The sequence below is a fragment of the Theropithecus gelada genome, chromosome 1, assembly GCF_003255815.1.
Source record: "Theropithecus gelada isolate Dixy chromosome 1, Tgel_1.0, whole genome shotgun sequence".
Taxonomy (NCBI): Eukaryota; Metazoa; Chordata; class Mammalia; order Primates; family Cercopithecidae; genus Theropithecus; species Theropithecus gelada.
In genome coordinates, this window is record NC_037668.1 from 183207748 (window position 1) to 183223456 (window position 15709).

Below are 15709 nucleotides of genomic sequence, written 5' to 3' on the forward strand. Positions count from 1 at the left end.
CCCAGCACTTTGGGAGGCTGAGGTGGGCGGATCACGAGGTCAGGAGATCGAGACCATCCTGGCTAACGCGGTGAAACCCCATCTCTACTAAAAAAAATACAAAAAATTAGCCGGGCATGGTGGTGGGCGCCTGTAGTCCCAGCAACTGGGGAGGCTGAGGCGAAGAATGGCATGAACTCGGGAGGTGGAGCTTGCAGTGAGCCGAGATCGCACCACTGCACTCCAGCCTGAGGAGCAGAGCAAGATTCTGTCTCAACAACAACAACAAAAAAAAAAAAAAAAAAAAAAAGAAAAAAGAAATACAGCTACTTTGGTGATGAATGCCTTTATGGGGGACTTTATAATCATTGGGAAAAATGAGTCATGCTTACCTGCCCACTGCTCCAGTTGCTCCCATCACCAGAGCACTCAGCAGTTGCTAATCAGAAACAAAGAATATTCACTTTTATAAAAAAAGAGAAAGAAAAGAGATGCTACTATATAAATATCTACACAAATTGTTTTGGAGGGAACTGACCTGCTGCAACATGCTAGGGGGTGACTTACCTCATCCACCCCAAAAAGGAAAGCAAATTGTTGCTGGCGATTCTGATCAACACATTGCCCGAAGTCTAAGAGATCTGTATCACTGAATTTCAGCCCTTGGAAGGTGGGGATCTTATCCTGAATCCCATCCAACAACTCCTCAGCACGAACTGCTCAAAATAATAAGCACCTCATCAATCTGCACATCTCCAGGAAATAACATCTCATATAGTGCCACGCATCTGCAGTGAGCTGCCACAAGCTGCTGTCAGCCAGAACTGACTGCAGACTAGGCCTAATCACTTCTCCCTGACTAGCAGCTCCTATGTACTTGTCCAATTATAATCCTAAACTTCCCATTCCTTGAAGGCAGTAGATGGATATTTGTGAAGTGTAAATATATATTTGGTCTTAGTCCCTGGTTCCTGAGACAAAGTACCTAAAACCCTTGTAGACAGGGGTGCTAGGAGAGTATTTTATTCTAACACTTGGTCTTTGACCCTTATTCCTGACACAGAGCTCCCAAGACCTTTGTAATTTCCTGAGAGATAGGAGCATCTGACACAAATCTCCTAAACCCCTTGGAATCTCCAAAGTGATATGTATATTTCTGTATGCTACAAAGTTTACTGATGACTAGATCTCCTAGATAGCCTCAGGATGAGGGCTGGTTGCCAGGGGAACCAACCATATACTTAAGAGGGTTGGAACTTTCAGTCACACGCTTGGCCTCTGGGGAGGAGAGCGGGGCTAAAGATTGAGTCGATCACCCATGGCCAATGATGTACTCAATCATGCCTACATAATGCAGCCCCCATAAAAACTCAAAAGGACAGGGACTCTGTGTTGCTGAACACATGAAGGTGTCTGGAGGATGGCTTGTTCAGAGAGGGCATGAAACTCCATGCCCCTTCACACATATCTTACCCTATGCATCTCTTCTTCTGGCTGTTTATCTGTTTCCTTTGTAATAAATGGGCAATAGTAAGTAAAGTGTTTCTTTGAGTTCTGCAAACTGCTATAGCACATTAATTGAACCCAAGGAGGAGGTAACTGGAACCCTGATTTATAGCCAGCTGGTAGGAAGTACAGGCCACAACCTGGGACTTGAGACTGGCATTGAAGTGGGGGCAGTCCTGTGGGACTAAGCCCTTAACCTGTGGGATTCAATGCTGACTCCAGTAGCCAGTGTCAGAACTGAATCCAATTAGAGGACACCCACTTCGTCTCTGATGAAGAATTGGTTGTTGGTGGGGAGAAATGCCCACACACATTTTGGTGGCCAGAGGTAAAATGTTTTGTGTTGAGTGCTAAGTATGAGAGTAGAGAATAGGAAAAGCAGTTTTTTTTCTTTTTTTTCCCTTCAGAATGTTTATAAAGTACAGCCTCCATTTTTCCTCTAATGGAATTTAGAAAAGAGTGGGATTTTAAAAATAATCTAAGAAATTTCAGCTAATTGTAAAACTCTTCTTTCTGGAGAAATACAGTAATAACAAAAGAAAAGCTAGAAGAGAAGTCAGAAGAGATCAGAGGACTTTCCTATGTGCTATAGGCACTAAGAATACAATAGGTTCAAGGTAGACACACTCCTCTCCTAGTGAGGCTTACAGACTCACGTCTTCTCAATAAGAAGAAGGGGTGTGTGTGGTAAAGACGAAAGGTATGTGCTACAAGTGCCCAGAGATCAGATTTCCTTTCATACCTAACAACTTCCATTATACAGCAGTGTGAATGATTGATAAGGGCTGGGACTTCAGAGGGACATTTAGAAGCAACTGGAACTGCCCAGTCAGTGGTGGTGTGCTTTTGTGGCATGGGGTAGGGTGGGATGGAGTGGAGTTTCTTAGCATAATAGGGTAAAATGTGAGAGTTAGAAGGAAAGAAATATCAAAAGAAGCAGTACTTACTCTTTACCCCTGTCAAGGCAGGAATGTGATAGTAATAAAATGGCAGGGCAGGGGCGGCAGCAGCCACTTCCTTTAGGAAATTAATCAGGATATCTGAAAGAACAGCAGGAACAGTCATAGTGAGAATAGGTGTAAAACAGTGGCCCTCCCTGGTAAAAAAAACAAATCATCTGATGAAACACAACCATGTTTCTCAGAAGCCTCAAATTCTCAACCACTCTTACCATCCCGGCTACTGCTACTGCAATGTTTTTGCAACTCACTTCCTTCAAGTTTTATTTTCCTTCTGTAGAAAGCCCAAAATAAGATGATTATTCTCCTACCATACTAAACTCTATTACAAAATTGATGAAAACCTTCCCATATATTAAGAGATGATGATGAAAAACATAAGTCCATCACATGAGACTCTTGTCTTCTTACCCCAAAAAGGCTAAGTGTGGACAGTAAACAACAGAGACTACTATAGGACAATAATAAGATTTTAATTGAGAAAACCCTGTAACAAAAAGATAAACAATATCTGCTTCAAGAGGGAAGTTATAGGAGTAGTGGCACATTTTGCAAGAATAGTGGCACATTTTGCAAGAATTCCAGCAAAATTTGGTACTTTTCCCTTTGGGGAGAAATCCAGATACATCAAAAGAGAGCACACTCTGGTTTGCTGAGGAAGTGGCATTTCCTGCATCATCTCATGTGAGCTTTGCCTGCAACGCTACTGCAGATGATAAGTCCAGCAGCACTCCTCATGCTTTGGATGCCACTGGGTAAAAGGAGAATTTTATATAGGTCATCTGAATACTGTTATGATGTGTATTCAGTCTATGATAATATTTCTGACAAATTATTATGTATACATTATTTTTCCTTTTAGGAAATATATTCATGTAAAAATTTGTAAAGCCATGTGAAAAAATTTTTAAATGTTGGGCTGGACACAGTGGCTCATGCCTGTAATCCCAGCACTTTGGGAGGCTGAGGCAGGAGGATCAAGGCCAAGAATTCAAGATCATCTTAGGCAACATACCAACATCTCGTCCCTACAAAAATTATTTTAAAAATTAGCTTGGCATGGTGGTACGTGCCTGTAAGTTCCAGCTACTTGGGAGGCCAATGGAGGAGGGTTGCTTGAGCCCAGGAATTCGAGGCTGCAGTGAGCTATGATCATGCCACTGTACTCCAGCCTGGGCAATAGAGCAAGACCTCATCTCTAAAGAACAATTTAAAAAATTTTTTAAACTTTAAAAATGTTCATTTTAAACTAGCAATTTATAAATATTAAATTGCTTACTTACATGAATTATTTTCTATGTATCAATAATAGGTGATATTTCATGACGATTTAGACCTATTATGCATTTAATTATGGATTTATTTAATCATGTAGGCGAATAGTGTCTGTTTTTATCCTTCTAAAATTTATACTTCTTTTTTTGCTAATCAAAAAGGATTAAAAAGACTTGGTATACTTAGACACCATAAATAGTTTCCACAGAGAAGACAGTAGAGAAAGAGAAAGCAATACTTTTGTATTTTGGAAGGCAATGAATATTTCTGTGAAATCTCTTAAAATTCATCATTCACTCGACCTTGAATAGGATGTGTAGTCTCAAAATGCCCATCACTTATATTCTTCTAAGAAAAATGGTCCCATGCTTTGCCATGTGACTGACACCCTATACAACTCACTGGTCCAGGAGCAGACACTTGACCCAAACATAGGCATCTACCCATCAACAGAGGCTCAGCAGATTACCCAATCAGATCGATTACTGGGCAAAAGAACTGAAGTACTTTAATGCAGTCCCTTTTATGGATCCAGGGAGAGCAAATATTTCAGAGAACCACTGTACCTTTGCAACTTTAAGCCTCCAATCTATAGTGCTTTACTCTCACAAACTAAATATAACCATTTTGAATGGAGGCAAGAAGTGGACCATGTGAGGTGCCATGCATTCAGGCCTATCTACTTACCTTTGGTCCATGGCTTGAGGAAGAACGGTGCAATGACAGCGATGCCATCAGCTCCTATTTCTGCTGCATGTTGGGCCTTTAAAGGAAGAAAGAAGACCATATTGGAACAAGTGATTTACTACAGTCATCTATAGCTTAGATACTAAGATCAGTAACAAGCTCTTCAAATTTGCCAACTGATGTACCACTGGAGAGTGGGAAAATTAACCAAATTTAATGAATGTCATTGCCAGGAAGATCCCAGGTCGCAAAGTAGAGCTCCTTGATGACGGTGAGCTGTGCACTTAATCTTATACTTCATATTTTGTCAGCACAAAAAACCTTGCTAAGGAGACATAAGTAGGTCGTTTGATAAGTTGTAACTGTTACTCGAGATATCTGCTGATGTAATTTCTCTTCTGTTTAGCCCATTGCTGATACTGTCTTTTCTGTCCAATGACGTGACAGTCATATTTAAAAATTTATATTAGATTGGGAATGCAGTTGAGACATGCTGAAAAGGAAAAGATTATATATATCACAGAAGATACTTTGCCCCATATTTCTAATATTTTCTCAAATTCCTCCAGAAAAAAGTAACATTTCCTCTTGCTGGACCCTTATAACACTATGTATCTATTTCAAGTAAAATACCTAAACCTACCAGGTTGTAAGGCAGTTGTGTATGGTGACTGTCCTCCAACTAGAGTGTAAGTCCCTCAGGGCAGGGCTCAGATCTTGCTTACCCTTGAGTCCAGGTCAATCATGGTGCCTGGTACATAGCAAGGAACCAGCAGATGCTGTTGATTGTTTCGGAACATGCCCTACTCTCTAAAAAGGGAAAAGGGCTTCCTTCTGAGACTTTGACTTGTAATATCTATATCTAATAGACGTGATTATCTTTCTGCAGAAGTAAACTAGAATAGTTAAAAGGAGAAGACGGGGATATAGCCAAATTAAGGCACTGGGAATAATTTCATTAACACAGGATCAGAATGTGATATATTTAAATCATTTGATTAGTACTCTGTTTAGAAAAAGAGCAGAAGAGTAACCTTAGCTGAAAGCAAGGAAAGAGGAAACACCTAAGAGAGTTGATGGCAGTGTCCATTCAAGCATCATCCAATAAAGAGTTATGGCTAAGAAGATGCCAATGTTACTGTCTCTTTGGCAAGACTACCCCTGTACCAGCAGATTATCCCTATTCCAGAGGATTATTAATTCCAAAATTACTTCTATACTATTTGGGTGTTCAGCCCAATGGATGATACTGTCATTCACATCATTACATGATAATATTTTAAAATTTGTATTATACATTGGAAAAGAAGCAATTGAAAAGAGAAAAAAAAAAAGAAAAATATACCCTACACCATACTGCCTTAGTTGAAAAACCTTTTGTAAGAGAAACAAAATCAAATGTAAGAGGAATAATTCAAGTCTCTAAATTCTGATTCCACACTTATTATGGCTAATGATAGATCTTCCTTTGCATCTTGCCTAAAGCACTAAATTGCAATTTTTTGCAAATATATTATACATCCCATTTTTAAATCCAAATAGCCAAAACAAGCAAAATTCATTAAGAAGAAGCTGGGCCAGAAAAAGTCATATATCTAAGTTCTGGAAACTTGGTCAATTTGTAGCAGTCCAGGTACAGGGCCTTCTGATAAACAATTTTGAACATCTTTGTGCTTTTTTTTTTTTTTTTTTTTTTGAGATGGAGTCTCGCTCTGTTGCCCAGACTGGAGTACAGTGGCACGATCTCAGCTCACTGCAACCTCCGCCTCCTGGGTTCAAGCAATTCTCCTGCCTCAGCCTCCTGAGTAGCTGGGATTATAGGTGCCCACCACCATGCCCGGCTACTTTTTGTGTTTTTAGTAGAGACAAGGTTTCACCATGTTGGTCAGGCTGGTCTCAAACTCCTGACCTCGTGATCCGCCTGTCTCGGCCTCCCAAAGTGTGTGCCTTCTTTTCTTAACCAATTCACCCAGGCCTCAGAATCACCATACCACCCGCTTTTCTGCCAGGAAATTTAACCCCTTCCTGTCTTGCTTCTGCTCCACCTAACCTGCTAATCCCTAAAGCTGGAGCAATCCAATTGTCTTTGTTCTTGTTCCTATATTCTGGCTAAAGAGTGTACCCAGAAAAAAAAATTCCACAACTGTGCTGAAGGGTGGTATGACAAATTTATAACTTACAACTTAAGTTGGTCTTCAGTACCACCAAGCAATCCTTTTGTGTTTTAGCCCCCTCCCCCTTTCTCCAATGCAGAATTCACATTTGCCATTCTTCAAGTCTTTATACTTTGTCCATCTGTGCCCTGCAGATGGCACTGCCTTCTACTTCACAGAGAAAATTGAAATTGGCGCAGTTCTGCTCCTTACCTGCAAACTCAGCTACAGCTGCATCCATCCTTACTCTCCTTGGAGGAAGGTGCCTCCATCTCCTATTCTATAGTCATCATCACCTAGAGCTACAATCCTTTCTTCATGGCTCAATGCCTGCTTCTAGGCAGTGAGCCCCTGAGATCCCACACCTTATCTTTTCAGGCACACCATCCACGACATAGCAAATATAGTACTGATTTTAACTGCAGCATAAAAATTGAGGCCCCATGAGTGGTCTCTCCCAGATGGAGCTGCATACATACCAGTTCCTGTGACTCCTTCAAGCTCAGTGCTCCTACGTGAATTACCACCTGATCCAGCCTGCAAAAGAAAAAAACACTGCTGCATCGCTTAGAGTTTAGAGGCATGCAGAAGGGCTGCACTATCCTGGTTTGTGCTGGTTTTAGCAGTTAACTGACACCTTATTAATCTCACTTATTAAGTTCTATAGCAATATATTTAATCTACCTAAAGGGACTTATGGTGATCTTTTTAACATAGGTCATTGATATCAAAGTCTTGTCATGTTACTGAGAGGTTGGTTGTGATTTGACCGTGTCTAGGATGATTCTGATTTCATAGCAGAGAATATTCAGTCCCAGAGGAGGTATTTAAAGGCAAGGTTAAAAGGGTATTCCATTTCTTCCTTTCTGTAGGAATACAGCCATTTCTGCAATGACTTCATTTCGAGCCAGTGGGAAGGTGGTATGTTCATTCAGTATCATGGAGGTTTCATATCACTAACAGCAGAAATATATGCTGAAAACTGTTAAACGTGTACATAAATGGGATTCATCTCTCATTAAGTTAGAGGCAGAGGATCACAGAGATAATTTAGTCCATGCCCATTATCTTAAATTGGAGTCTGTAGAAATTAATCTTATATACATGCTTACATAAAACATTTCTAAGTTGTGATAAAAGACACAAAATTTAAAAATCAATTCTAGGTTGGGTGCAGTGTCTCATACTTATAATCCCAGCACTTTGGGAGGCTGAGGTGGGTGGACTACTCGAGCTCAGGAGTTCAAGACCAGCCTGGGCAACATGGCAAAACCCCATCTCTACCCAAAATACAAAAAATTAGCCAAGTGTGGTGGTGTGTGCCTGTAGTCCTGGCTACTTGGGGGCTGAAGTGGGAGAATCACTTGAGCCCAGGAGGTGGAGGCTGCAGTAAGCCAAGATCATGCCACTGCACCCCAGGGTGGGCAACAGAGTAAGACCATGTCTCAAAAAATAATTAAAAATAAAAATAAAAGAAATAACAAATAAATTCTAATGGAAGTAAATGATCTAGTTTAATCATGTTTAGAATCAATTTATGTGTTAGATATTACATATGATTTTTGTACGTAAATGATATTGCATATATTCATATAAAAGTGCTTTGCATATATCTGGCATTGGCTAATATTTGTTGACTTAGATCAAATGTAAATTTAAAAAAATCAAGATGCCAATGGTGAATCAAGCACTAGGGAAGAAATCTAATTGGGAGGTGGTGCAACATAGCTGTTAAGAACTTATATCCCAGAGTTAGAGTCTTGAGCTTGAATCCTGACTGTTACGAACCAGCTGTGAACTCCTCAGAAAGGCACTTAACACCTTTACACTTCAATTCCTGTAATAATTCAGATAATAACATTACCTGACTCACAGGGCTATTGTAAGGATTATGTGAGTTCATGCAAGTAAAACACAGCATGGTACATGACATAGTAAATGCTTTATAAATATTAGCAGTTATTACTGTTAAGCCTTAAGAATAGAGACAAAGAAAAAAAACAAGTTTGGGAGAACAAAAAAGAAAAAAAAAGAATAGAGCCTTTTAATGCTGCAAAAATATAGAAAACAGTAAAGAATCATTAGGGATTTTAAAAAATGTTCAGGGAATAGAATTTAAGGTTCAACCAAACAGAACTTGAAAAGCAATAACTGATTAAACAATACATGAGTACTTATTTTGGTTAAGCATTGTTTTAGATGCTGTATTTGGTGGTATACGTGCATGAAGGTAGGTATGATACTGAGATATTTTTGGTTGGAGATAAAAATAAAGAGTTTCCTCAAAGAATACAACCAGGAACTAGTCCTGTGAGAAGTGAATTCACTATAAAAAGCAATTTCCTACTTTGCAAATCTCCTCAGAATTTGGCCAAAAGGGGATATTTGCTCTGACACCCTGATGTTCATTTTTGGGGGTACTCCATGTTCCTAACTGGGGAGAGGCCACAGTGAGAATGGTCTTCTCAAAGTGGGATTAATAATGTTCAGCTGTGAATGCAGTCATCCCAGTGAGTCTTCTGAAGGACCTTGAATAAACACATGCCCTCATGAGACAGAGACACCACATTCCTGTTTAGGCCCAATCACCGAGTCCTCTAGGAGTTCTTGGCTAGCTGTGTCTTAGGTAAAACAGGACCTAGCTGGGAAGTGACATGATCAGCTTTGTATTTTTAAAGGATAACAGAAGACTGCTGAATGGAAAAAGGAGGGCTGACTGACCTGTTGAACTCTCACCAGCAGTTTTATTGTAAGACCCCTTCCTTCACTACCCCTTTCTCTTGGCTTAGGTGAAGCCAATCATCCATTCGCTCTTCCTCGTTCTCCTGGGCTGCTAGGCACAGCTACCACTGTTGGAAATTTAAAATACAAATTTCCTAGTAATCTCTCAATCCAGGAGGAGGTTCCAACAAGCCTTCTGGCTGTCATGACTCATTTATCTGGAGTGGCTACTCCAAATCTTGACTATTCCTGTCAAGCTCTAAATTCTACCCAACTCCTTGTTCTGAGCAGATGTCCTAGAGTCCCAGACACCAAAGATGAAGCTTTTACAAACTCCCTTACCCTTCCTCCTCTCCACCTGTGCACGGGGCTACATCACCATTTGCTTTCCTCCTAGCTGCTGCTGCTTTTTTTTTAGACGTCGGCCCGCTCTGTCGCCCAGGCTAGAGTGCAGTGGTGCGATCTCAGCTCACTGCAACCTCCACCTCCAGGGTACAAGCTATTCTCCTGCCTCAGCCTCCTGATTAGTTGGGATTACAGGTGCCTGCCACCACGCCCAGCTAATTTTTGTATTTTTAGTAGAGACGGGTTTTCGCCATGTTGGCCAGGTTGGTCTCAATCTCCTGACCTCAGGTGATCTGCCTACCTCAGCCTCACAAAGTGCTGAGATTACAGATATGAGCCACTGTGCCAGGCCTTCAGCTGTCTTCTAAAGCTACTCTGTCTACTTTGGGTTGTGTGGATGGTCCCCAGCTTATGACGGTTTGACCTTACGATGGTGTGAAAGTATCATTACACTCCCTGACTTATGACGGTTATGTCTTTAAAACTCAATGTAAATTGTAAGTTGAATCAATTTCTGATCAATTCATCAGGACGTAATCCTATCACCAGTGAAGGAGCATCTGCATTTCAAATCCCTAGCCAAAACCCCCTATCCAAGACCTTCCATCAAAGTTATCAATTCACCACTTTTTTTTTTTTTTTTTTAAAGAAGGGTTTTGCTCTGTCACCCAGGCTGGAGTGCAGTAGTCACCAGGCTGGAGTGATTTCGGCTCACAGCGACCTCTGTCCCCCCGGGGCTCAAGTGATCCTCCTGCCTCAGCCTCCCAAGTGGCTGGGACCACAGGGGCATACCACTATGCCTGGCTAATTATTTTTTTTATTTTTTGTAGAGACAGGGTCTCCATATGTTGCCCAGGCTGGTCCTGATCTCCTGGGCTTAAGCAATCCGTCTGCCTTGGTCTCCCAAAGTGCTGGGATTACAGATATAAGCCACTGTACCCAGCCAAGGTTTACCGGTCTTTTCTGTATCTTTAATCTCTTCTCCCATGGCAGTGTCCTTTCAGCATAGAAACACGTTAAACATTTTTCCACTTAACAAAACTATGCTTCTTTCAATCTTGCCTATTCCTTCCTTCCTAATGTACTACTCCATCTCTCCTTCCCTTTGCCAGAAAACTTTTTGTGAGGATCAGCTGCACTCACTGCCCCCACTTGCAGATATCTGTTGCATTCTGTAACTTACTGCAGTCTGGCTTCTCTGCAATAACCTGACTGGCCCTGCTCTTTCAGAGGTCATCAGTGACTTCCTATGATGTGTCAAACCTAGTGGTCTTCTCAGTCTTTCCTGTGCTGACTTTCATGGCGTCTAATAGTTATTATAACAAATGTTATAATGAACATAGCATCTACTGCAAATAGTTACAATGAATTCTTACATTAGTGTGAATGTGTTTAGTGAACTGTGCCTGCCAGGCATTGTTCTAATCCTCACTACAACCTCATAAGTGAGGTACTATTATTACTTCTATCTTAGGGATGAAGCACACAGAAGTTAGGTGATATGCCTGAGTTCCCAGCGCTAATAAAAAGCAGAGCTGGGCCTCAAACTCAGGCAGTTGGGCTCTATGGCCCCTGCTCCACTGACAGTCTCTGAAATCATTCTTCTTCCTGGTTGCAGTGACAGGACTCACTCCTGACTGGCCTCCTACCTTCTGAGGGCTTTCTGTCTCTGCCTACCTTCCCTGTCCCTCATTTTTGGTACTGTTCTTAATATGTGCCCTTAGCCCTCCTGTTTTCATACTCTGCCCACTGTCCTTAATCTTTTTGGACCCTAGAGCTGACAAAATTAATTGAAAGCTGATGGCTCACCAGGTTCCGTGGATATGCACTCAAATTTGGCACATAATTTCAGGTACTGGAGGTGCCCTGAAGCCATTAAGGATTCCCAGGGACACTATGGGCTTCATACTGACCACCTCTGCTCACTTGGAACTTACCTCTAATCTTTTACTTCCACCTAAGACAACATCAATCACTCCCTTTTTGTTTATACATTCATCAGAAGGGTTGGGGTGTTAGTTTTCATGATCTAACATCCCTACCAGATGGTCAGCAACCTGAAGGCAGAGCCCTTACTTTATACTGCTGGTGCCTAGCACAGTACATAACATATAACAACATAACAGAAAATCAATAAAACTTAGTTGGCCAGGCACGGTGGCTCACGCCTGTAATCCTAGCACTTTGGGAGGCTGAGGGGGTAGACCACGAGGTCAGGAGATGGAGACCATCCTGGCTAACACAGTGAAATCCCATTTCTACTAAAAATACAAAAAAATTAGCCAGGCACGGTGGCATGTGCCTATAGTCCCAAGTACTCAGGAGGCTGAGGCAGGAGAATTGCTTGAAGCCAGGAGGTAGAAGTTGCGGTGAGCCAAGATCGCACCACTGCACCCCAGCCTGGGTAACAGAGTGAGCTCCATCTCAAAAAAACAAACTTAGTTAACTGGAAGTGCTTTTGGAACTGATACTATCCTGTTTGTTCAACCATGGCATGAATTGGGTGTTACAAAAATATATCACTGCACGGAAGTTTATGGACTACAGAAAGTCCTCCAAGAGAACAAGAAGCAGCACCATAAAAGAGCATGTTGAGTCGGATGCATAGAGACCTGTAAGGAGAAGTGGGCCAATACAAGCATCAGGCACTCATCCCGAGAAGGGAAGGGGTGTGAGTTGCTCAGTGGAAGAGCCAGGTGACCAGCAGAGTCCATTACCACCCTCCCCTCTTATCCTTCAGCCCAAGGACGGGTAACTGTGAGGGGATTGGCCCCGTAGACAGGTAAGCAGTTTCCCAACAGAACCTCTGGATGGCAGGTGTGTCTAGCACTCTGGCTGCCCTTCTGCACACAAAGGGAGGGGGCTCTTCTCCAAGAAGCCAGGATCCCTGGGGTCCTGCTCATCTTCCCACCAGCTGACCTCAAGCCCCAGCTCTGACCAGAAAGCAGGGAGGGCATATCCTCTGGGGAAGAGGCTCACTTAATACAGCTGTGGCCAAAGGGCATTTTTATCCTCATGCAGCCACTTACTTGTCCTTCCCTTTTGTCACCCACTCCTCTGCGACCTGGCGACGCTCTGAGATGCTCAGGGACAGGCCTTCTCCCGTTGTACCATTCACTGTTCAAACAAAGAGTAAGTCAGTGGGACGACGGAGCACCTCTGCTCCTCCAACCCCAAGTCCGAAAGTGCAGGGTCAAAAACCGCTGCACTGAGGATGGTCAGGAGGGGAAAATGCCATGTTTCCATTTTCACTTCAGGCTCCATTTTTTTTTCCACTTTCACCTTGTCAAAGGCAGTGGGAAGGTTAATTGTGACTTGTAATTATAAATCTGACCTTGATATTAGGGACAGTCAGCAAATACTTTAAATAAAGACAGAGATGACTGCCCACATTTTATGTCAATCTCCAAACACACTACCCAGTTTTATATCTGGGCTTGAATGGCAGAGAAATCAACACCATCCAGTACCAGAATGTCAAATAAGTGGGAGTTACTCATGCGGGTACTTTTGTATACTACAGATCTCAAACTATCTCCATTTATAGTTTGACATGACGGTAGTGCTCTAGGACAACTCGTTTTTTAAGTATTTTATAAAAAAGCACAAAGGATATTAATATTTCTTATACCAAGTGCTCTTACATATCCACTTACTCTAACAACCCAGCAAAGTAGAAATTATTTTTCTCATTTACAGATGAAAAGATAAAGTCTGAAACAGTAAATAATTTGTTTGAATCCAGAGTTGTGTGATTCCAAAACTCATCCTCTTTCCTCTTTTCCTTCTACTACAATCATTTCTTTTTTATTTTATTTTTTTGAGACAGAGTTTTGCTCTTGTCACCCAGGCTGGAGTACAGTGGCGTGATCTTGGCTGACTGCAACCTCTGCCTCCCAGGTTCAAGTGGTTCTCCTGCCTCAGCCTCCTGAGTAGCTGGGATTACAGGCACCCACCACCATGCCCAGCTAGTTTTTTGTATTTTTAGTAGAGATGGGGTTTTGCCATGTTGGGCAGGCTGGTCTTGAACTCCGGACCACAGGTGATCCGCCCACCTCGGTCTCCCAAAGTGCTGGGACTACTGGCGTGAGCCACTGCGCCCAGCCTACTACAGTCATTTCTTAATGGATCACAGAAAGATGCCTATGGCAGTAGGATACATTACTGAGGTCTCATGCATATGGTGGCACTCTGAATCTCTAAGCACTCAGCACTGGGCTGGAAGAGGAGAGGTTCGGGAGGCAGGGGAGGGGAGTTGGAAAGTATTTTTAACCACTCCTTTGGGGTCTTGACTTCAAGTGTGCTCTGGTCATAGGGATGTTCCTGCTTTTTCCTCATACCCAGGGGAGATCTGCTGCCCTTTGTGGAGTAAGAATCTGCCTTCTCCACTATGACTTAGTGCTGTAGAGGGACATTGAGTGGTTTTGTAATCAGGTCTCGGTTTTGACATGTGGCCCAGGACACTTTTTCACACAAGTTTTAATCTGCTCTGATTATTATTACCAGGTACCTCTAGCTCTGGAGGGGCTCCTGTTGGTAGAGCAATAGGTCAGGGCCAACGTGTAGTCTTCTCAAAATAAAAATGCATTCAAGGGTCCAAAAGCCCAGAACACCATGCAAGGGACAGCTCAATCGCAGGTAAATATAGTTGTCAGGCTTAAAATGTTCAAGATCTAATTTTTTTAAACTTTCACTTTCTATGAAATAAAAGGGGATAACTGCTAGTCCTGTGATTTCTTTGTGTGCTACCTTTACAGTATTCCTTCCATTCACAATTTGAAAGGCCAGGGGAAGACAGAATAAAGCCCATTCTTAAGAGAGAGAAGAGGCTGGGCGCAGTGGCTCACGCCTGTAATCCCAGCACTTTGGGAGGCCAAGGCAGGCGGATCACCTGAGGTCAGGAGTTTGAGACCAGCCTGGCCAACATGGTGAAACCCTGTCTCTACTAAAAATACAAAAATTAGCCAGGTGAGGTGGTGTGCACCTATAGTCCGGCTACTCAGGAGGCTGAGGCAGGAGAATCGCTTGAACCTGGGAGGCGGAAATTGCAGTGAGCTGAGATCGCACCACTGCATTCCAGCCTTGGGGGGAGACAGAGCAAGAGTCCATCTCAAAAATAAATAAATAAATAAATAAATAAATAAATAAATAAATAGAGGTTTAGTTATTATTCTACCACTTCTTGGCTGAAAGGCCTGGGACAACTTAGAGTATATCTGAGTCACATATTTTCATCTCTAAATGGGGATAAAAAGTAATACCTTAAGTGTTGGCACACTATCAAATAGGTAATCTCTTGAGGTGCTTTGTAGGTCTAACATTGGTGGGTCTACAAATTCACAGATTTTAGTTAGCTTAACCAGGCTCCATCATAACTCGTGACACCATGACTCTATGACCTCTTGGCTGGTAACCAGGTGAGACATACCTTCTAAAGACTGAGCTGGAGACATGCAGAAACATCCCCAAAGTTGACTTACCAAAAATGTTCTTCACTCCCTGTTCTTTTACAAGATAATCCACATACTGACCAATTACTGAAAAGTTGATTTCTCTAGAAGACATGGGAAAAATGGGAAAAAATGGCATATTTAGTCTTTTTCAGATTATTATTCAACAAATCCTCAGGTATATAAACTGCTCCCTCTTGCTAATAGTTATTAAAAATCCACTCCATTTGTGAAATTCTTAGCCTGCTGTAAATAATGCCTGGGTTTTTTTCCCCCCTGAATCTGGTGATTTCTCCACTCAGCCAGGTATGCCTCACTTTTATGAGCAAAACACTATTAGTTATCAACACAGGCTTTATACTTACACCTCATCACAAGCAGTATTTTAAAAGTAGTTATGGAACTATCTTTTGCCCAGCGCTCTCTCTTTAAAGCCCATATGGCCAGCGCTTTTGCCCTTTTAGGGGAAGAATGATGGTTGGAGACCTAGTTAAATGAGAACTTAACATTTGCCATTTGATTCCAAGTGCTGGGATTACAGGTAGGAGCCATCATGCCTGGCCTGTCCCTTTTTGTGTTTTCCCACCCTACTCTTAGGTTACTTAGGTCTATCTTCATCACTGGAGGCCATTAT

General features: G+C 42.1%; 1 protein-coding gene across 2 annotated transcripts in view; it reads right to left on the bottom strand.

Annotated features, from left to right (window-relative positions):
- Positions 1-15709, bottom strand: part of NPL (N-acetylneuraminate pyruvate lyase) — a 39296-nt gene that overhangs the window by 10308 nt on the left and 13279 nt on the right. For both annotated transcript variants that reach the window (XM_025389932.1, XM_025389924.1), the window contains 7 exons: positions 15106-15179; positions 12655-12742; positions 7039-7096; positions 4407-4482; positions 2433-2525; positions 547-695; positions 372-418 (listed from right to left, as the gene is read on the bottom strand). In XM_025389932.1, coding sequence (XP_025245717.1) covers positions 372-418; positions 547-695; positions 2433-2525; positions 4407-4482; positions 7039-7096; positions 12655-12742; positions 15106-15179 — 585 coding nt within the window. The remainder of the gene's footprint in view (positions 1-371; positions 419-546; positions 696-2432; positions 2526-4406; positions 4483-7038; positions 7097-12654; positions 12743-15105; positions 15180-15709) is intronic.